This window comes from Anser brachyrhynchus, assembly GCF_964034855.1.
Source record: "Anser brachyrhynchus genome assembly, chromosome: 2".
Lineage (NCBI taxonomy): Eukaryota > Metazoa > Chordata > Aves > Anseriformes > Anatidae > Anser > Anser brachyrhynchus.
Genome location: NC_137695.1, coordinates 58,892,054 through 58,914,914, shown reverse-complemented (window position 1 = coordinate 58,914,914; position 22,861 = coordinate 58,892,054). Strand labels below are relative to the sequence as shown.

The following is a 22,861-nucleotide window of genomic DNA, read 5'->3' as shown; positions in this document are numbered from 1 at the left end:
AATGGAAGACTCCCACGTTCTTTCAATGAATAAAGACTAGGATAAATGCACAAAGAGTGGTGAGATAAATAAGTGGATCTTAGTATTTGTTGTGCAGGGTCACATAAAACTCACTAAGACTGCTGCAGGCTGGGACACCATTGAGAAAGGCCTACGGCTTCCTCATGATGTGAAAAGCAGCTTCTCCCTCTGCTCTCCCTCTGGTGTGATCCAAAGGCTCCTCATTTACACGTCCAGCAGCAGCCTTTGCTGATGAGGAGTAACACAGCACACTTGCACTACAATCTTACTGTCATTCCTTCTTCATGTCCCCAGAAACTCAGGATCCAGATTGCTTATGCAAACTGCACGATGAAAAGTGTTTTTGAGTTGAAACAGAAATAGAGAAACAGAGCAAGAAACCCAAGTTATCCATCCCCCAACAAGTAAAGAATTGGAGAGGGGACAGAAAAGTACTGGTGTAGCTTTCCAGGGCCACCACTGGGCCTCCTCCGGAATGTGTGGTTTCTTATTCCCAGGGAATTAAGAGGGAATTAACACTTTAACTGTCAGTGGCCAAACGCTTCACCTCCTGCAGAAGTAGCCAGGAATGTGTGAGCTGGATTATGCACTCAACTACTGACTGAGAAAAACGGCTTCTCTACTGACTAATATTTCCAGGTCATTCTCAAGACATCTCTAAAGCACCTACAGTTCAGATGTACTGCATCTCTCCTCTGTGAACAGTAGGTTCCAGTGAGGTTCCTCAGATTCAGCACCTAGAAACTTAAATACCCAAAAATCATGGCCAAAAATCATAGCCAAAAATGCATTCAAGGTGACATGCAGACTTCTTAGGTGACATGCAGACTGAAGATTTGTGAAGGCACAAAGGAGGAAAGAGAGGTGTTTAAAGTATCTTTAAAAGAGTAGGAAAAATTGTACAGTAAAAAAAAATCTAGTTTTCCAAAGTTCAAGAACAGTCCCCATAAAACCTTCCCAAACTGATTTTCATTTCTCCCATACACAAACTCCTCTGCATTTCTTATACCCAAGTTGTCATGTACTTAGAGAACGTTTCTAAGGCAGTTCATTTCCTTTCTGAAGGGTGAAGCTCATGTTGCTAGCATGCCTGAAGCACACAGCTCCTGCACAAATCAGTAACGTGTCTGCTTTGGCACAGATGCTTGGCAAAATTCAGAAGACCTCAACAGTATTAAGAAATGTGAACCCATAAAGCTTAATCTGAGCCAAAGGCAAATGTCCTACTTAGTCTGAAAGCAGGAATCAACAGAGGCAGCCAACCAACATTATACAGATGAGAAGAAGAAAGATGGAGAAAAAACAGGGAAAAGTTATTGCTCTTTCCATTGGTAAGAACTTTCATAGAATCATAGAATATCTCGAGTTGGAAGGGACCCATAAGGACCATTGAATTTCTTTTCTATCAACATCCCTTTCAGCTGCTGACTATTACTACCCTGAGAAATTTCTCCTGAACAACACAAGTACAAGGTGCCTTAAAAGAACACAAAAAAAGAAAGTAGTTTTAGTTTACTACATTTGTTAAAAAAAGGAGGAGGGGGAGAGGGAGGGGGCGTGTGATACGCTTTACAAACTGAAGTAAGTGCAGGTTTGCCAAAATGAAGTAAAACAAGATCCCATCCTAACAGTTGGACTCTTAATTAATGTTTTGACACTACAGCCATGCATCATTGAACTCCTTGTTCATGGTTACTGAACGAGCTGGTTGCTCTGTCATCCTGGCTTGAAGCAAACAGGAGCTATGCTCAATACACTTGAAAAGATGCTTTGCTTGCACTTGTTGTTGCTCCTTCAGTATTTCCGATACGATTGAATCTTATGTGTAATACATGCAACCACTGCATATTTTTGAAAGCTACTTTTAAATGTCTGAATGCACACCAAGCACCTGAAAAAAATGTTTCTGCTGACATAAAATACTTTTCTGCTATGAAGAAAGATATCATTTCATTTTCAATCAAACTTTGGCCTCTGGAAAACAACAAAAACATTTTAAGGTTAAGAATATATATATATATTTATTAATCTGGGATGGTAATTAGTATTCACTGACATGGTATGAAGGGGACCAGGCCTGTATCTTCAGCTGCCATTTACCAGAGCACCATTCAGAGGAAGCATTCTGACCCACTGTATCTTAACATTACTTTATTTTTGTTTGATGAACCCATAAACTATGGGAGAATGATATTGACTGGTATAAAAAACAAGACACAAACTTAAAAAGTGGCAAAACTAAAACAAAGAATTGAGACATGGCTAAAAATGAGAGAAATCACAGCCATCAGTGGCAGCTGCACTAAACAAAAACAAAATATTGCAAGTATTGTATCAGAGAACTATTAAGTATTTGATTTTTCTCTCTCTACCTCTCAGATGTAAACAGCTGACAGAGGCACATCTATCCTCTGTTAACTTCTCTATATTGCTTTTGCTATCTAGAAACTTTATCTTCAGACATGTTTAGTCTGAAGTATCATTTAGAGATATCATCTTAATATATTGCCTTTTTTTCTGTCACATTACATATATCATTAGGGGCATACAGACACAAATTTTCCAACTGTTCTCACTCCTCAGGTCTTTCAAATGAAATTGAATATAGACTTTGTTTAAAAGGTCATCTTTAAAATTATACACAATAAATCTAGCACTGGTAAAATATATTTTAGTTGCACTCCTCTCTCATTCCCACATTTCATCTCTATTGAATATTAAGCAGCACAAATCAAAGGATAGGGCTTGTTGACTGCTTCAGACTAGCAACATTTTCTTTCGCAACCAAGGAAATTAAACGCTGATCTAGTGACATTTCAATAATTAATGATGCTAACCTGAAGACATGGACCACAAACACTTTGTCATCTTCTTCCAAACCCCGAATCTTAGCTATAATTTCTCCTAACATTAATTCCCTATTTATGATGTTCTTCTGCATCTGCACAGCTACTGAGGAGGGAAATCATCTTTCTTCCCATCGTAAATCACACAGATGTGCTTATCAAGTCCAAACAGAGACTCGGGAACATTTAGGAGAATGAAAAGCCAAAAATAATTTTTAAATGTCAGAAACACATAGATATTCCAAAGGTTTCTCAAGATATAAATTAATCCTACATATTTATGATAACATAAAATTAAGAAATAAAAGGTCCCATATAGTTTTTCATTTTCTAAAGACTGAATTTTATAGCCACTTAGTCATCTAACAACACCAATGGTCAAATAATGGATCATCAGCATGACTTTAGTCAACGGTGTTACTGTGCTGTCTTGCAGAACCTGGTGAGGTATCTGCCTGCAGGCTCTTCTGTACAAGAACGCCCCCCAACACTCTCCCATGCCACAGTCTGCCTTTCTACCCTGGCTCTTCCTTCTCTGCACCGCTCCCTTGTTTGGGCTGTAGATCTCACACTGCCGTGTAATCTTTGTTCTCACTCTAGTATGTCTATTTTCCATTCCAGAGCATGCCCAGATACCCTCTGTCCCCAGTGGCCTGTCTTCCTTGAGTGCCACCTTCCTGCTGGTTTCTTAGTCTTCAGTTTTTCCTTTGCTATCTCTCAGGATAACCATTTTTTCTTAAAGCCACAAAGGCAAGTTAGATTCTGTCCCCACAGGCTACTCTGTTGAAATAATCCATCTTTCCCAAAAACTCCCCTTGGGAAGCAACTGATCTCTTGCCTTGCTTCCTTCCAGTTCAAACGCTGCCTTGTTCAAACGCCTACATCTCATTTAGATGTAGCCCTTAGTGATATGGTTTAGTGTAGGACTTGTTAGTGTTAGGGCTGAAGTTGGACTAGATGATCTTGGAGGTCTCTTCCAACCTAGACGATTCTGTGATTCTGTGATTCTTGTGCCACAGCTGTTTGAAGGAATTTGGTGACCCTGGGCAGTGCTGGTTGTGCCTGCCTCCCACCCACCTACCTCAGCTTGGTTCCTGCTGGCTGTCACAGGATGGGAAGGAGACTACTCAGTAAGACCATGTATCCCAACCCATTTTCCCTGTGGCCATAGAACTGCCAGGATCAACACAACGAAGTGTTTAATTCTAGGGCTGCAGGGGCCCCTCATGGGCAACACTTCTGAAAGCAAGAAAACTAGGCTGCCAGGTCTCTCCCCTCCAGCATGCAGAGGGCACACTTCCCTGCCGAAGCCTGTCAGCACCATCCACAAAAGCCTGAGCAGGAGCAGGTACTTTGCTCTTCCCATATGCCCGGGGATTGAGCAGATGCAGGGTAGGGAAAAAGCGGTAACCTCCTGTAGGGAAACAGGGAAGCCTGGAGGCACGTTCAGTCAGAGTTACTACTCTGTCTTCCTTGCAGCACTCAGCAATTGCACCCATGCAATCTCAGCCCACAGAAGGTGATCTTCCTCTCATGCTGAAGACCGAGTATTTTCCCCTCTCCAGGGGATCTCTCACCATGTTTGCTCCAAGAGCCAGCAGCTCTCTGGCTCTCTGTGGGGTGCTGGGGCCGGCAGGCAGGGTGGAATATGAGAGGCTGAAGCAGACACTTCCCCCACTGCCCTTGCTAAATGTTGGCATAGGTGTCCAGAGCCATGGATGCTATACAATAGTCTAATGTGACAACAGTTAAAAAGTAAAGCAGGTATTTATCTTTCGTGTCCTCTAAAGAACAAGAAACAGAAACCACAAATCAAAGTAAGTAAATAAGCAAAGTAAAACTATCATCAAAATAATTCTCTCATCCTTGGATCGTACAGAAAGAAGCAAGAAAACAAGGGGCATTGTTTCTGTTTATGCAAAATAAATATCCAGAAGCAAATCAGCATAAGTACATTACAATATAGGATAGCAGCTATCTTTTTCTATTGAGAGAACGGTTATTTATGGTTTAGGTATTGCCATAAGCGCAGACTTGTTAAACTGGCACGAAAATTTCCATGCGCAAGCACAACACTTACTTCCCCAACCTTCCAAGGACCATAAAGAAGTAGAAACAAAATACCTTGGTAATAGTGTTGTTTTCAAAGAAAAAATAGACGTCTGGGAGATATAAATTTTTTCACATTTTCTGTAAATGTAGATCACTCTTTGTAAATATGTATAGAAAAATAACATACCCCAAAGACTAAGTTTAAAGAACAATAAAATAGTTCAAGGGCTGTAAAGAAAAAAAAATCCCTGTTCAGAAATCAGAAATCTTCCTCTCCCCCAGGCTGCTGAAATACAAACTTGCAGCCTGGCAGGGAAAGAAAAGAGCTCATAGTGGGAGGGAGAGGACAGCTGGGAAAGAGGACAGACGATACCTTCTGCCCCATCACCGACAACCCATGGTAACAAAACCCACACAACAAAGCCCATGACAACACAGCCATGTTATTAAGACATGCAATATGTGTCAAGATTCTCCAGAACATTTCTCCACAGGAAAAACAATTTAAAATAAGGAATTTGTGCAAGGGAAAGGTCTATTTCAGCAAATGTTTTTTAATCAAAACCTAATCCAACCAGAAGTCTAGGTGATGAATTGCTTCATACACATATCGTTTTGATTCAGCTTAATTTTTTTCAACTGTTGCCATTTGGCTACCAACACTTTGTGCTGTGGAAACCATTCCTTTGCAGTGATGGTCTGTGATTGTATGGTCCACAGCAAGGATCATCACGCAGCACAGTTGGAAGCAGGAATCTCCTCTGCTGTTAAAGTCTCTAGCATTATCTGTGACACTGAAGGAAAAAGAAACAGAACAAACCCAAAAAGGTCTGCACATGCTGACATCTCATTCAGAGCACTGGCAACCTGCTCTGCTCATGTGCTCACTGGGCCTGTCAGACCCTCATCTGCTGTCCTTATGAATCCTCCTCTCCCTCAGTAGTAACACTGCACATCTTGCAGACGGAAAACCAGCCTCAAAAACAAGGGAGGAACGATACGCATATTTGTTGTGGGGGCCTGACTCTGTGATCTTACCCTGCTGGTATGCCAATGGAAAATGTCCAGCTGAATTTGGCTACCAGAATTAGGGCCCCATCTGAGGCACAGTGCTACAGGAAAGCTGAATCAAAGCAAAAACCCATTCAAAGACAGGCCTTTGGAGAAAACTTAAAGAGGAACTCATAGCAATAATCTTCCAAAGAGAAAGCTTACTTTTGAAGGAGATAGCAAAACTGAGGGACCTACTCTGGGGGCAAAGACAAGGAAGGCTGCTGTCAATCCATTCAATATCCAACTACCCCTTTCTGTGGTGACATGGTACCTTATCTGTCATGAAGCTTGTCAGCAAAAAGTTAAGCCCTGAAATCATTTTGTATACGTTTAAACCCAAGAGTTAGTTGAGATCAGCTAAGCAATCACCTTATCTGGCAGCAGTCTTCCTGATTCTGGCTGCAAAAACCTGAGTGATGAATAATTAGTAAGCTTAGGTACTCAATCTACATATATACTACTGTGGCAGGCAGCTAGGTACTGAGTTCTAGATTTAAATTAATAATATTTAAACCAAATAATAATGAACACTATTATCTGTGTTCTTCATCTGCCACATGATCTGATTTGCCTACCAAAAAGCAGAAAGAAAGGACTCACTTTGGGCGGACAACCTTTTTTACCCTCCCACAGGGAAGACAAGCATTATACATCATGCCTGTCGAGCTCAACTGTAAAAAGCTTTTTTATTAAGCACCATGCTGCACATTCCTCTATACAAAAAAGCCACAGGAGTTGACGTTTTTAGTGTTGAACTCCTGTAGGGTGTGATGGCCACAAATCAATAGACGTCTGAATCACAGGCAAGATTTCCACGGTATTTATTTTTTCCCCTTCCTTTCTCTGAACAGTATTTGTTACAGGTGTAGTGGTACCACCTTCCCTTTACTTCACGCTACAAGGCTCTTAGATCCCTTAGGTGTCTAAAGTGGGTTGCAACCGGTGATGAAAAAACAGATGACAAAGGGGTATAGGATTTACATCTTTTTCCTTTCCTTTCCTTTTTCCTTTCCTTTCCTTTTTCCTTTCCTTTCCTTTCCTTTCCTTTCCTTTCCTTTCCTTTCCTTTCCTTTCCCTCTTTCCCCTTCCCCTTTCCTCGCCCCCCCCACCCGCCGCCATTTTGTGCCCAGCCCCGCCGGGGAGGGGCGCGGCCTCCCGCCCGTCGCACCCGGTGACGTCACGCCGACTGTATCGCGACGTGGCCTTCGCTGGCGGAGCAACCGGTAATGGCGGCGCGAGGGGCCTGAAGGGGCCTGGGGGGACCTGAGGGGACCGGGGGGCGGCGGGCGGCGGGCAGTCTTTTAAAGGCCGGTTAGGCTGGGTTTCACGTTACCGGCAGCCCTCAGACATCTGGTATTAACTGCTCCTGGGGCTCCCTTCATTCAAACGGTCTTGCTTTCGCCATACGTGGCACCAGCTCTGCTAAATGTGTCTGTCTTTGCAGGTAGGTGACCATGGATCAGGTAATGCAGTTCGTGGAGCCCAGCCGGCAGTTTGTGAAGGACTCGATACGGCTGGTCAAAAGGTGCACTAAGCCTGACAGGAAAGGTAAAGCGGGACGCAGTGCTTATTTCCTCCTATACTTTAATGTGTCACGTATGTGAGTGGTTTTGTTTAATTTGTTCTGAGTGCTCCTCAACTGATTTTTTTTTCTTCTGCGCCTTTCCATAAGGTATTATAGAGAGGGTATAACTATAAGGAACACGTCAGTGATTGTTCATAGAGGTGGTAGTTAGGTTACTTTATTTGTGGTCACAGGATTAAGTTTACTGATGCTTTTTGAGATTGATCAGCAAGGGATTTCATGCGTTGTCAGATAGGCAGGGTTCTTAGAGGCTGCTGACCACCTTACTCCATTTCATGATTCACGTCTTAAAATAAATGAACATATCATTTACATACTGTACTGTTGTGGGGACTTAAGATGGTGTCTTTGTGTGACAAACATAATTGCAACTTTTCCATTTTTGATTATGTACTGAGGACTGTTGCCGGGGCCTGTAGAGGAATGAAAGAACAAAAGGGAATAAACACACCATGAGTTGTTATGGACTGTGGATCTATCCAATTCTACTTACTACTTTAAAAAAAAAAAACAGATCAGTTCTATGCTTTGTGGGAAGCAGCATCATTTCTCTTAACAATCTCGTCTGTCTTCTGAAAAAATGTGCTTGTTTCTGAACTTTAATGCTGTTTGTTCTTGTACTGCTTACAGTGTTAACCACTTTCTAAAGACAGCTCTCTCCTGGGGTCACTAGTGAACATCTCCTGTATGCCATATGCTAGGCTTCCTAGACTGAATTTTCTCTTTGTTTTTGCAGAGTTCCAGAAGATTGCAATGGCAACAGCGATAGGCTTTGCAATAATGGGATTTATTGGCTTCTTTGTCAAACTGATCCATATCCCAATCAACAACATTATTGTGTAAGTAAATATGAAATTTCAAATTGCAAAGTTTTGCATTCATTTTTACCTGATTGATTTTAAACAAAGAGTTAGAGAACCATTACAAGATCCATGTTGCTTTAGTATCTTGTGCATTTCACATTTTACTATAATATGACAGGTATTGGTAGGTAAACATTCAAAGAGCTTGCTGAGGAAGTAGATCATTAATTTTGGGTTCAGATCTTAGCATACTGCAAAATATCAGATTCATAGTTCTTTAGTTTTTTTTCTAGTATCTGCTTCAAAAATGAATGTCACATATTTTTGATTTCCAGTTTTTTGGTGTATTTTAACCTGTAGAACAACTACCTTATTTGGATATTGCATACTCTTACTGCTTTCAGTTTATAATTTGTGAATCCAGAATAAATGCATGGAGGGAAAGATAAAGAAAACTGTGATTATTTTGGAAGATGGCAGTGCACTGAACAAAGTACTCTTTCATTTGCTGACTGCCAGAGATATGTTTGGAACTCTTGTTTTTTGTGTAATACCGTAAAATACCTTTTGAGATGGATGTTGCAGCATGAAAAATTTTACCCTTAGATTTGATTGGCAGCTGTGGTACTTGCATACTAATGGCACCAGTTGAAACTTCTCAGATTCTTCAGAGCTGATGTCATCCCTTTTCTAACTGTGTTTTCTAACCTGTGTGGAACAGGTAAAATACTGTTCTGGGACTGTGAAACATAGCTAACTTAGGCCTCAAGAGTTGTCCTGTAAGCAAAGGCAAATGTTTGAAAATAGATAAGTTGTAATGGTAGTATCTTCCTAACAAGACAGTGTAGGGAGGCTAAATTAGACTTCAGATGAGATCACTTGAAGGTACTTTGTTAGTTGAAACTGATTATTCTGTTCTCTCAACAGAGGCGGCTGAATGCTCACGGTGAGGAACAAGACATTGTGACGTTTGCTGCAAAGATTTCACAGCTTTGTAACTTGTTCACTATTAAATAGTTCTGGGTTTTCACACATTGTTGACATCTTACTTCTTTCAAAGTGTACACAATCATACTTACCTACAGTGCTTTTTAAAAAAAATAAAGCATTTCTTGTTACAGTTGAATGAACAATTCAAGTAGGAACAGAATAATTCAAGTAGGAAGGTACCTTGAGACACCCCTAGTCCAACCTCCTGCTTAAAGCTGGGTCAGCACTGCATTCTGACGAGGTTGCTCAGGGCTTTGTCTTGTTGCGTCTTGAAAAACTCCAAGGGTGGAAATTGTACAGCTTGTCTTCAGAAGCTGTCTGAATGCTTAATTTTTCTTTTAGTAGACACTATTGTTCAGCAAAAGTAGGCAGTTAGAAAACATCATTACTGTAACCTCTCAAGTGGTGACTCAAAAGTCTATCAGCTGGAATTGTCATTACTTTCTAGAATCACCATCATTACCCCTAATTCCTTTCTGCATTTGGAATTCCTATTAGGTTGTATTATGTACTTGACCAGAAAAAATCCCATTTAAAAAAAACAACAAACTTGCATTGCTGACACTGTGCTGATGGCAGAATTAAGGAAGCAAAACTTGGTTACTAGGATGTGCAGTCTGAGTTTAATTTAGTTTTCAGAGATATTAAGCAGTCTTTGAGACACTCAACCACAAAGTTGTTCAGACTGCTGGACAGGATGTATATCCTTACTGATTGGTTTTGGATACTGGTTCTGTCAGACGACTGCACATAGAATTGTAAAGGCCTCTGCATGTATTGACCAAGTGATTTCAGTTATTAAATGACTGAATACTCTGATTTAAAAACTAAACCTGCAGAAATTGGTAGATGCAATGCACTTCATATTGAGAGGAAGAAACATGTATTTCACTCCAAAAACCTTGCTGTAAATATTTGGTAATTGTAGAAGTTACAGTGCTATTTTGTGTTACAGATTTTAAAATCGGTTAATATTGTGAAATCCAATATTGGTATTGCAGCAAAACCAAAGCTGCTTCAGTGGACACACCTTACAAGTAGAAAGTTTCAACTATTACTCTTACTGAGTAATCTTCACCAGCAACTGTTTGTTAGAAATAGGGAAAGAAATATTTGAGATTAATTATGCTTCATGCTATCACTTTTTCATAATGAAGTTATACTACTTGCAAATGTTTACCATATTTTCTTTTGGCAATAGGGGGAAAATAGTTTAATATTGGGATAAAATACATTGTAAAAATATCCAAACTAGCAAATTAGCAGTTCTTTGCATCCACTTCTGTTCGCAGTAATATGCGGTGGCAGCATGTCTTCTGATCATGTAGTGAGGTACTGGAATGAAGTACTCAGTTGTTACTCATCTTGATTTGGTCGCTAGTGACTTTTATTTCAGGCCTGTTTTCCATTCAGTACATAAAATCAGTGTGTGCTTACTCCTTTAGGAACAGTTTTATTGTCTTGAATCAGAGAAATTTGAAATTTTGCTGAAATGTGAGTTGGATGAGAAAAGGCAGCTGTAGTTCATCTTATGTTTTGATAGCCATTGTCCACAGCAAAGGCTTGTCTGTCTCAATGGTCACAATCCCAGAGTTGTCATAGGTATTGGAAGTACTGACGAGCGTTCCAAACTTCAGCACCTGGTTAGCTACAAAAAAATAAGAGGCTTAGTTGTACCCATGAAACAAAAGCATTTTTGCACATTTATTGTTGGAAAGACTGCTGGTCCCACAAAGACACAATCAGCTGAGTAAATCTAACGTAGATGAATAATATCTAAAATAGATGTTTATACTAAATATTAATTGTGGCGTAACGTTCTTCATGTCCCTGTTAGGGCGCCATTTGTGGCATAATGACCACACAGACACCAGGGTTCTTTAAGGATCAGTAACTTCTACTACTTTATTGAGGACATAGCTTTCACTTTTTTACTGAGGACATCCTCATGGCCTCATTGTTAAGAGTTTGATGTTATCACCAACCATGGGGCTTGTCGGCCCCCATGGCCATACTCCCACAATTAATTTAAAATATTAAATATTAATTATAAGCTTTGTATGAAACACCATCAGATGACTTGTGCAGCAAACTGATACTTAATCCCTAAATGATCATTTTGAGTTTACAGCAGATTATTACAAGAACACATAGTTGAATGTTCCCCAGAATTTCACATCTGTAAATTTGTATTTCATTAGCTCAGCTCAAGTACAGTTCTAGAGAAGGTATTTCAAGCAAAATGTAGCAGAGGGTCTTAACTGCAGTTCCAAACATGAGATTTGCTTTAGCTCAGCAGCAAGCCTACCGTATTTCAAAATGTGAACGGTCCTAGAGCAGAGGCTGGCAGCTAGTGGTATTATTTAACAACTTTGCTTTGCAGTAAGTGACTTACATGCCCTGTTACGACAGTAGTGAGGTAGGTGTCCATCTGCATTAGAAACCAAGTGGCATTACTCTATGACAAATAGCTAATGTCACTTCTAAGGGAGATTAACACTGCCAGCAATGCAGTTGGAGAAGTTTCAAACAATTGCTCTGTACTGTTTTAGCTGATGTTTTAAGGGTTGCATAGGCTTCCTACAAAGATAAAAACTGGCCCCCAAACAAAATAATACAATTTAACCTTTATTCTCCATTTCTTTGCTTTTGGAGAAAATGTGCTTGTGTTTTGCAAATATATGAACTTTTTGAACATGAATATATACCCCAAAGGCATGCTAAGGCTAGTCAGTTCTGTATTAGTTCTTGCTCATGTAAAGGTTCACAACAAGAACTCCAAAACTGTCCTTTCTTTTGGTCTGTAAAACAATCCAAATGATAGGTGCCAGGTGGTGATCAAGAAGCGTGCAAAGCAACTTAAGTTCTATTTTGGGATTTGTACAGGACGAAGATAAATTTTCCAATTGTGGATATGAACATGGGCTATAACAACTCCTGTGCAGCAATGCAGTAACACGAGGCATGCTGTGATGTCCGCCAGTTGCTGTAAGTGACACGGGGAGTTGACCCTGCCAGGATGTATGGCTTGAAAATGACGGACAGTCTGACAAAGGGCAGGGAACACAACATGGTTCAGTGTGTCTTGTGCCAAATCTGCACTTGCCTGTACTCGTTCCTGCTCCCACTCTAGTTACTGGCCTGAAATGCACTGAAGAAGTGGTTTCAGCTGCTAGACAAATGCGGTTGGAAGGAGAGAACAGGATCTGAGTTTCACTGCTGCTTTAAACTGAAGATTCCTGCCATTTGAGTATCTTGGGAGTATGGAGCATAGCTGCAATGCAGTGCAGAAGATCAGCAAGGAGAAAAAAAAAAAAAAAGAAGTGCTGTACTAGCTAATTATGTACTTAAAATTAAGCTGCTAGATTCTGTCAGGATGCTTTTGGACACGCATTGGCTCTAGGCAGGGCACTAGACAAATGGCAGGACAAATGAGTTCTGGTGTTTGCCTTCAGATGAGACAGCAGAGGCTGACGGGGCTGAGCCATGCTACAAGCTGATGCCCTGGACGAGGCTCCCAGAGAAGCTGGATTTCACCCTTCACAGATAAGCAGGTCGTTTAATGAAGATGAGCTCACACATGGGCAGGGTTCCCCATGGAAAAATACTGCCAAAACACTACTGTTCTAAGGACTGAATTTAATACTGACTGGGAATATCCATAACTTGGTATTTAGTTTAAAATATTTGTTGACACAGGAAAAAAAAACAAACATTTGTGGTTGCTGCATAGTGAAGCTTGAAGGGAAGGAAATCCCCAAACTGTGTGGAGACACACAGTTATTCTTACTCTTCTTTTGTATAAACCCACTCATTTAGTGTCATTTATTGCTTCTTGCTCAAGACTATCAGAATAATTCTTCCTGTTACAGCTTTGCATATGAAATAACAGCTTTGTAAAAGGCAAGAATTAAGAACATGGCAGCTTAATGAAACAAAATCTAAAGCAGTATTTCCTCATGCATAAAACGAAGTGAAAATCCTGCTTTTTTAATAAAAAGTTCTTCCCCACTAGATGGAGCTTTTTATCTTTACCAGATTTTCTTCTGCACAAGAATCACAATTTGAAATGCTGAAGTGAAAAATGCAAAGACTATAAACAATGCTGTTGATTCACATTGCTCAAATGGACAAATTCCAATTACTTGGTTTCACAACCAGCCAACATCTCAACTAACATAATTAAAAATGCATGCTTTCCTTTCAATAAATGAACAGTAATTAATGTGAAAAACTAGGTTTAAACCAGTAAAGGAAATAACAAGATGTACATACCTACTGCTTCTAGGAAAACTTCCTACTGTGCCATGCATTATGATATGAAGTTTACAAGGTCAAAGAAGTGAGAAGTTCTATCAGTTCATACCTGAGCCATTCCTTTTTTTATTTTTTTAATAGCTTTTGGTCCGACTTGTTAAGTCCTAGCAAGAGCTTATGCCTTGGGAAAAACCTATTACCAAAAAAACATTCTTGCTGTTGAGGTTATTTTTCTCAAATGCCTTCCAAAGAAAACAACCTTTTCAATGTCTAATAATTAGTATTTATAGTTTTGATGGGTATCAGAAATTATTTTAATAATAGATTTCAGATTGTGATTTATTTTTTATTTTTAATCTCAAACTGGAAAATACCTGGGATGTTTAGAATCCTCTAAATAAAATACATTTTATTTTGGATCATTGAAAATGTTCTTTTAGACAAAGAATGGTATTTTTTTTTAATGAGAAATTTCGACTGCTGATTTCAATGAAAATAATAAGAATGTTTCAGCAAAAACAACAAATTCCCCCCCCCCCCATCTTCCAGCAGCATAAGACACTTTTTCCCCTGAAATTCTGCTCAGTGCTTTGGTTCCAATTGAACTGGTTACTGATAATAAAGTGTTTGTGAGAAAAATACTCGACCCAGCTCTTCCAGTATAGCTGTACTGTTTTTCATCGCTCTCCATCCATAAAGTTAGCATGTCTTAGTGGCACTGAGTCTAGGTGGCTGTGCCTCCAAGAAAAGCAGCGGGGATTACACGAGTACATAACTAAGTAATAGTTCTGAAATCTGACAGCTCTGGAGTTTAGAACTAAAAACAAATGCTATTCCTGCCTTCTTGGGGAAAAAAAAAAAAGTTTAGAACGAGGATACAAGTTTCTATGGTGTACTCCATGTTCTTACAGTATCAAAAGATTCTTATTTCTGATGGATTGCAATGTATCACTAATCCAGACCTACATATGGTCTATGGTCATGGGCAGGGCTTATTTTGATGTGGAAGTGAAGGAAGGTTTTTCTAGCCGCTACTATTATATATAGCAGGTGGTTGAATCTGTCAGGGCTTGAAAATGTTAGAAATAATTTAAAGAAGAAATATGAAGGCTCATAGATGAGCTTCCCAAAGGAGCATAATCACAAAGATCATATTTCTTAGACGTCCCTTTTGCTGACCAAATTATATGATAAAGGAGGAGGCTTCATTAATCCTGACAGTGCCCACTTCCTCTATTTTATACTATTTTATAGCTAGTCTTTTGATACTTATTTTTTTTTTAATACACGATACTGACGATGCAATGTGGAAAATGTAATCTCAGATGAAAGACTGTGAAAGCTGAAAAAAATCTCACAGTTGCCAGAACATCTGGAAATGTGAAACAAATGTACTCTGTAAGTAATCAAGTTGTATATATATGTGTGTGTGTGTATAGAGATATATTTATATACATCTGTGTATGTATATAACAGACATATATATAAATACATTTATATATATATAAAACAAACAAATCTCAAAACTAGAAATACATTTATAAAACTCTTACCATGATTGTATCTCTACCATGGTGGGAGTTTTACTTTTTAGTTGTCAGTGCTGAAATGAGACCTAAGCTCACTGCTAGCTGATGTGTCCACTGCTGCACTGCATGCTTTCAGCCTGGAAACTGAGCAAATACCATGGACTCTAATTACAGCTAGGTTTGGCCTTGCAGTGTTAGGTGCTGCAAAAACACTAACTCTCAATATCAGGTTACTCCTCAATAACCGTATTCATGATCTAGTAGACTTGTAAACATTATTTGTATGACTTCATTGTATCATTTAAGACACTTCCAGAAAACAAACAAACAAAACAAAGCAAACAAAATATTAAGGATGAATACACATCTTACAAGCTGCACTGGAGCATGACTTGAGGGAGGCATACACAGAGAAAAAATTTTTTCTTACACATACCATATGTGGCAAAAGCAAATCATGTCATTAATTTGAAAGGCTTAATTGAATGAGCAGGCCCTCTGGTTATTCCTACATCTGTACCAAAAACACATTTGGCTCTGGACAGCCAATGGGCACCTAATGGGCATGTTTAGAGAGGAACTTATGAGAGCTCAGTCTTCCTGTCAGTCATGCCTGATGTTTTTCTCCAAAGACATTTAGGCAAATGGAAGCCTTTTGGAAACCCCTGGAATGCAGTCTGACATAATAATGCAGGCATATCATAAAGGTCCCCACTTCATAGAATTTCAGCAACAATTCAGGGTCCTACTGCTGTGACCAAAAAGTGTTTGACAGCAAAACACCCTCACAAGAAGTCTAACACACACAGATATTGTGATATCTACACTACGCTTCCTTTTCTCAACCGTATGTCTCAATTACTTTCTGAAATATGTAAAGTCACACCTTGCTGATTTTCATCACTGAAAATAAAAATAGGTACAGGAATACAAGCAGATTGCCACTCCTGGCATGGATGTTTGGAATATCAAAATAATTAAATATTAATTAAAAGCCTTATTATAATGAATGTAATCCTTTTCCCCCTAGGCAAACGCTGCATCAAAATGATAGAAAATTAAGATCAATAAGCTGAAACACAACTTAAAGTGAAATATTGAATTACCATTTGGTATCCTATTATAGTTTATCTGGAGAGGATTTCCCTGAAGTTCTGTGTTAGGAGCAAAAATCTGCATTTAAATGGGATGCATTAGTAATGCATGAGCTAGTGCTTTGCAGGTCACCATGTGTCTGTGGAACAGCAGCATTAATTTTGCTGTTTATAAATAAATAAATAAATAGCTTATAGCTTTTTATAGCTGGTTTTCCTTTCATTCCTCCTAGTTTTACACGTGATTAGACTGACTTCACTGGAATTAATCTTGGTTTACACCGATATATACAAAGGAAAAATTGGGTCCTTGATCTCTGTGCAGTGTGAACTGCAGAACTGGAAGTTGCAAATAGCAGTAATTTACAATAAAACATGAACTATTTTCAACACTAACACAACACAGAAGTGCCACGAAGGCTGGCCAAGTCTACTGGGAGGGGACAGGGCCAGGCTGAGTTTTGTGTAAGTGGAGATTGCATTCGGCAATTTTTATAACTGCTGTAACTTCTGGTAACTGTTTCTGTTGCACAGAACAATGGTTTTGTAATCTCACCAGATCCATAGAGTGAGCTCACAAAAGCACAACGGCTGGCTGGCCCACAAATACCCAATTCCCCAGGTTCAGGTACTGGCAAAGAATCCCAGCCAGGGGCTCCAGAGCACAGGCTGCCTCGCTGCGTGTCAGTGGGAATGCAGGAGATGACAACAAAAGCACTTACTGTCAAGCCTTAACTATTTCATTTGAAAAGAGAAAATATGTTAACAGAATTACATGTTCTACCCTGGATAGAAACCACCCATGCTGGGTGAGCCTTCAGAAATGCAAATGGTTGTCAGAAGTTTTCACATTTCCTTCCAGCAGACTTTTCCAGCTTTGTAATCATGGTGGTACTGTAAGAATAGCTAGAACTCCTACTGTCACATCACCTGCTTGGGAGCAATTTAAAATGATAAGCTGATAAAAATTAAGGTGAGGAATAAAGTGCTTCCATACTAATGTTGCTGCTGCAACTACTGCTTCCCCAAAATTGACAGGAATGGTCGATAGCTGCAGGAAGTTTCCATGCCTATTATCAGCATTTTAGCACTACTAAGGAGATGTGTTCCGGTCTTTGGTTAAAATCAGACTTTAGACTCTTTAACATAATTACAGTGGCCTAGAAAGTCCGACATGGAAACTGTATAAACTATTTTCAATAGTGTCTTTCCTGTCTCGTCATAATAAATCTGTACCGATCCTACAGCAGTAAAAGTGATTTACCAAAGATGTAAGTATAAAGAGAGTCAGGGAACAAGCCGGTCCAGAGGATTATTTTGCTAAGCTAAAGGCAAAGCCAGGCTTAGGAAGTAATGTAAAAAATTTAGTTTAGCCAGTAAGAATCAGAATGTTTACTTCATTTTTGATGCTTTCCAGTAAGTTTGTATAATGTCTGTCAAACTACTTAGAGCTCTGAGGGGCTGTACAAGTGACAGGTACTATTATTAATAGCGTTCGAGCAGTGAAGAAACAGCTGAAGAAATAAAATGCAGCTTCAGTTTGACAGTCACTACTGTAGAGATCTTGCATATAATCTAGACAAAATAACTTGTTGCTATTTTGGTCCTTCTCTACTTTGTGTTGTAAGATAAAGAACGCTGCTCTTCTGAGAAAAAGGGGCAAGAGTAATGTTGAGATGCACCAGCTAATGAGTTGTCTCAGTTCTAAACTTCTCCATAAGACATTCCATAGACACATGGTGCTATTACCCTGCCGTGCTTTACAGATGTCACTTAGTCACACAAAGCTCGGGATGGGTACAACGATCTGGTACAACACTAATCAATGAGATTAGCTAAAAACAATGGTGATCTGTCTTGGCACTTAGATCTGAAGCTCTGGTTTGACATGACTGCAAAGAGCCTAAAAATGCTTGCTGTTTTGAATGCAGTTATGCTGCCAAGTTGATATGATGCATCTAATAGTGAAGTCTACTGCATTTGCTACAGGAAGGTAACCACACAATTCTAGCAGATGACTACATGAAATGCTGTAGCAGTGAAATTCCCTCTGTATTCCTCATGATCTTGCTGTTGGAGACAGGGCTGAGAGACAGGGGAGGAAGAAGGAGAAGCAATCTCTTCCTGACCTGATGCTCAGGGCTGGTAAACAGTAGACTGTGTCTGAGAGCTTAGGCTTCAGAACAACTTGACTCCAGAAAAGCTTTTCAACATACCAGATCCTGATCCTGATCAACATCTTGCCTCTAGCTCCAGTCATTTTCCGGCACTTCACAATAACATGAAAAAAAAAACACACCATCTCACAGAGACCAATCTATCCTTCAATGGGTTTAAGTGTGGTTAGTTAATCAGAACACATAAATTATTTTTCTCTTCTGTTCTTCAGAACCCTGATAAATCCAGCCACATTTATTTATAAATTAAGAAGAACAGGCAGGTAGAGAGGATTTTAAAGCACATGCATAATATAGTCAATCAGCTTCTGTATGGTACTGTTGTTCCCACTCTCTGTAAAAACATTTGTGCAGATAGAGTGATTATTTCTGTAACATCCAAACTGGGCCTGTGGCTGAAGTGTGGGTATATGGATTTGGTCAGTAAATATTTACACAGCTTGGGTTAAATGGGGATCTTGCTCAAACACTCCACAGAGGAGAACAACAGCAGTGCCATAACACTGCACAATGGTTTCAGCCAGTCAACCTCCTCTACTGCCTACCAGTGCATAGGAAGAGTTCCCAAAGTCAAGTCTGCCATCAAATTTGGCACAACTCTGCTTCCTTTCTCCATGGTGTGGATGCAATTTGCCTAAGAGAGTTGATCTAAAGCCAGTCCCTAGCCAGCCCTGAAAAATGAATTTAAGCAGGCTAGCTTCTCATCCTTATCACCGCTGCCAGTGCTAGCTCAGATCAATATCCAGAGTCCTGTTCTCATGCACAAGTTGCTCTGTCACTGGGCTGCAGTGCCAAAATTAAATTAAATTAAATTTGACAATACTCTGTAAAGGCTCCATTCTTCCACCAGCTTCTGCAGCATTTTGGAGGGGCAGGAAGCAGAGCAGCCCAACAGCAGCTGGCTGGAACCAGTACTCCTGGTAAAACAAAGGTGGCAATGCTACAATATGAAGGTCAAAGTAAATCTTTTGAACTCTGGGAGGGGTTCAACATACTGCAGATTTAACCCCTTTCTCCAGTTCCAGACTCCACCTGACCCAATCCAGCCCATACCTGCCCAGGTCAGACTCCTGGGTGGCCACCCAGAGCCACGTGCATGCTGCTCGATGGCAGCCAACTGCTGCTCACCCATTGCAGAGTTTCATGCCTCCACCCCGAGACCTCATGTCAATCAAGCTGCCAGACCATGCACTGTTAAGCACTATTAAACTGCGCCACAACCCAGGATCTCGTGGTCAAAGAGCTCCTCTGACCGCCTGCCTTCATTTCTTAGCACTGGTCAGGGTGCAAGAGGGTGATACCTTCAGCATGCCCTGTCCCACTGAATCCCAGGACAGCTGGTGGCACAACGGCTGGTGAAGAGCAAGGCCACCTCCGATCTTGCATGCAAGCAGCAGCCCCTCTTAGCTATTAGCACTTTATTGCAAATAACCGACTTTGATCAAATTAAATCCCTGACAAATAATTTTATTATGCAAGCTTTAATAGTGAATAGCACCATTTCCTAAAAGAGTTTTTATGGAAATATGATATTGCATTTACATGGAAAAATGAAAAGAACAAACTAGAGTATTCATCCCTGTGCACAAAAGGCATCATCAATAAAGCAGCTGTGCTTTTGTCTAAAACATTTCTGTGGAAGTGAGTAATTATTATTTAAAAAACCCACACTGATCTGCTACTGACAGCTCACAAGGTACACGTTCATCTACTTGCTCTCCCTGACAGATGATCTATTCTGAGCACAGGTGACTAACTAATAAAGCCTATTATACATCTAATAGAAAAGTAATTCCATTTATCTTTACCCTTCCTGGCACCACTGCTTCCTTTCACTGCATCAGGGTGGGATGCGGTAAGAGGCTTCTAAAATGAGGTTATTTTCACCCCTACAATTGCTGTGCATTACTTAGAATTTTAGACTGTTTTGCTTTCTTCAGGAGAAACAATTAGACATAGATAATATCACCCTGAGGATCAAGCAAAAGCAATTATTTCTGTTAGAAAATGTCCCCCTAGATCTGCACATGAACAAGTAAGCTTTTTGATTTTTAATTTTATTACTTTGTCTTTCTGTTAAACAAATAATTAATATGATTACTAACACCCTATGTACCTCTAATGTCTATGCTATTTCAATTATAAAGCCATTACTGACTGTTATTAATTCTATTCCATTTATCTTCAAACTTGCATGGTAAACTTAGAACTTTGTTGACATTCATGGAGCTGCAGCTACTCCAAACTCACTCACAGGCAATCCAGCAAACCGTATCTGTTGTCATCCCCTGAGACAGAACATGAAATCCAGCTGGAGACATGGTTTTTAGTTCAGAGTCACTGAGTTGGATTAGACGGCTCTCCATTCCCTCAAAAAAAATAAAGGATTTCACTGAAATAGTGTTGCCCACTCTGTGTTAGCAATCTTCTGTCTAAGCTACAAAGTCTTTTTATTTTATTTTTTAATTTTTAGTTTTTAATTTTTCTAATTTCCAACAAAACTATAACACAGCAAAGCCTATTTGAGCTAGTAATACCTGCTTCTTCCACTTTACCCACCGTTAGAGCACTTGGCTTCAAGAAGGATGTGCCTGCCTCGTATATGAATCAGTCAGATGATGCGCATATGGCTCATTTACAGTCTTCTTTTTGGATGCAAGATTCAGATTTGTTGTCAATGCTGCAAATACAAACAGCTTCTGTATAGAGGTTTGTCCACATAATTAAAACAGGAAGATTCATTATTAAAGACAAGTCCTAAGTCTCACTGACTGTCAAAGACTTCATTCAAGTGGAAAACTAGCTACTGAGGATCCTTTAGTTAGTTGTGCTCTCTGAAAAAGTCTGATCGATTTCAAATAATGATTTCCAATAAGAACAATGTTCTTAGTCTTGGTGTGCTTCCTCCTCCTGACCTTTGGAAAGCCTTTTTTTTTTTTTTTTCCTTCCCTCCTCCTTTTTACAAACTGGCTAGTAATTCATCCTCTACATTCAGAAATGTGTCCAAGTCCTGTGATTGTTGAGGACTCAGTAGTTTTGGGTACATTCTCTCTTGCTTCCTCTCCTCTAGGGAATGCTACCTTTGCAGGGCCAGGCTATACTTTCTGCCTAGGTGGAATGGAAATAAAGGCTTCTGCATTAATCACGCAGCCCTCTGTCAGGCACTGCCCAGGCCAGGCAATGTAAGCTCTTGACCCTCAAACGCAGAGGCCAAATGCACCACTAAATTAATGTAGTACACTGTGCAAAGACATTAAAGTTTTAACAGTGCAATTGATTCGGTGTAGTTCAACTTTCAAACACATTGGTCCAGATGGATTGCAACAGTCGCACCATGGCACAGTGATGCATGTCAGTGGGCTCTCAAATTTTACTGTACGGAGGACATGACATTGGCTTTTAACTTAACAATAAACCACCCCCAACACACTGTGAGAAATGTGAAGGAAAAGGAATTACAAGTCCAGTAGTTGCATGTAAAATAAAGGGCTAAGCCTACTGCATTATAGCTTGTCTACTTTTGCCAACACTAACCAATTTCTAGCACTTGGGGTTGAAAGATCTTGACAGCTACAATTGCCAAGGAAGGAAATACATCCTCAGACAGACTTTTTTTCAGGTTACAGTGAGTTTCCATAAAGTAAATCTGATTTATAGTCTAGGATGTTCTTTATCTCACCTGATATTACTGTCATCTTCAAACATTTGTCATTCCTCACTAATTATCAGTGTCTGAGGGGTGCTGTAGAAGAAGCATTCCTATCAATAGCTAAGAAAATCACCTTTCTGAATTTTATTTTGAGTTCAAAATCAAATTTACTAAAAATGATTGGATCTTAGCTGACATTTGCCATTTGGTGTACTCAGCATTTTCCACTCCTGTTATGTAGTCACTTCACAAAACATATGAAGACTTTCACTACATATTAAGTATCTGACTAATGGTTTAAAGCCACCAGATATGTTTTTTTTTTCTTCCCTATTATTATTTTGCAAATAGGGAAAATTTTACTGAAAGCAATATTACCTCAGATGGAAATTTTGCTAAAAGTCACTTCAAAAACATTTATGTCACTTCAAGAAACAATGATAGCAGCTTAATTTCCTCAAGTTCATATATTTCTTAATAACTGTATTGCATTTATGTGGCAAGGGTTTGGTAGTGGGGGGCCACAGGGGTGGCCTCTGTGAGAAGAGTCCAGCAGCTGCCCCATGTCTCATCAGAGCCAGCTCCAAAGGGACCCCGTGGAGAGGCCCCTGGTGGAGCAGGCTGTCCCCCTGCAGCCCATGGGTCCCACATGGAGCAGATCTCCACGCTGCAGCCCGTGGAGGAGCCCCCGGTGGAGCAGGTGGATGTGGCCTGGAGGAGGCTGTGGCCCATGGAGAGCCCCCGCAGGAGCAGGCCCCGGGCCGGAGCTGCAGCCCGTGGAGAGGAGCCCCCGCAGGAGCAGGGG

At 40.0% G+C, this 22,861-nt stretch overlaps 2 protein-coding genes across 37 annotated transcripts in view; one reads left to right on the top strand and one right to left on the bottom strand.

Moving 5' to 3' along the window:
• Positions 1-7,158: 7,158 nt before the first annotated feature.
• On the top strand, positions 7,159-9,394 carry SEC61G (SEC61 translocon subunit gamma; the record flags this gene model as incomplete). 2 transcript variants are annotated; one of them, XR_013946708.1, is made up of 4 exons in its annotated part: positions 7,199-7,325; positions 7,417-7,520; positions 8,294-8,396; positions 9,288-9,394. XR_013946708.1 is itself a non-coding variant. In XM_080580521.1 (3 exons), the coding sequence occupies exons 2-3, from the start codon at positions 7,427-7,429 to the stop codon at positions 8,398-8,400; spliced, it is 201 nt and encodes a 66-aa protein (XP_080436647.1). In that variant the 5' UTR covers positions 7,159-7,195; positions 7,417-7,426. The 2 variants fall into 2 exon arrangements, 1 of the variants encoding a protein (XP_080436647.1); XM_080580521.1 differs by lacking the exons at positions 7,199-7,325; positions 9,288-9,394 and adding an exon at positions 7,159-7,195 and having other exon boundaries at positions 8,294-8,400.
• The window catches only part of TPK1 (thiamin pyrophosphokinase 1), a 329,004-nt gene continuing 313,559 nt past the window's right edge, over positions 7,417-22,861 (bottom strand). For 32 of the 35 annotated variants that reach the window (XM_080580518.1, XM_080580506.1, XM_080580484.1 and 29 more), the window contains one exon: positions 7,417-10,998. In XM_080580518.1, the coding sequence (XP_080436644.1) occupies positions 10,880-10,998 (119 nt within the window). In that variant the 3' untranslated portion in view covers positions 7,417-10,879. Of the gene's footprint in view, positions 10,999-20,966; positions 21,088-22,861 lie in introns of all 35 variants that reach the window. The other 3 variants (XM_080580495.1, XM_080580515.1, XR_013946707.1) reach the window with 3 other exon arrangements.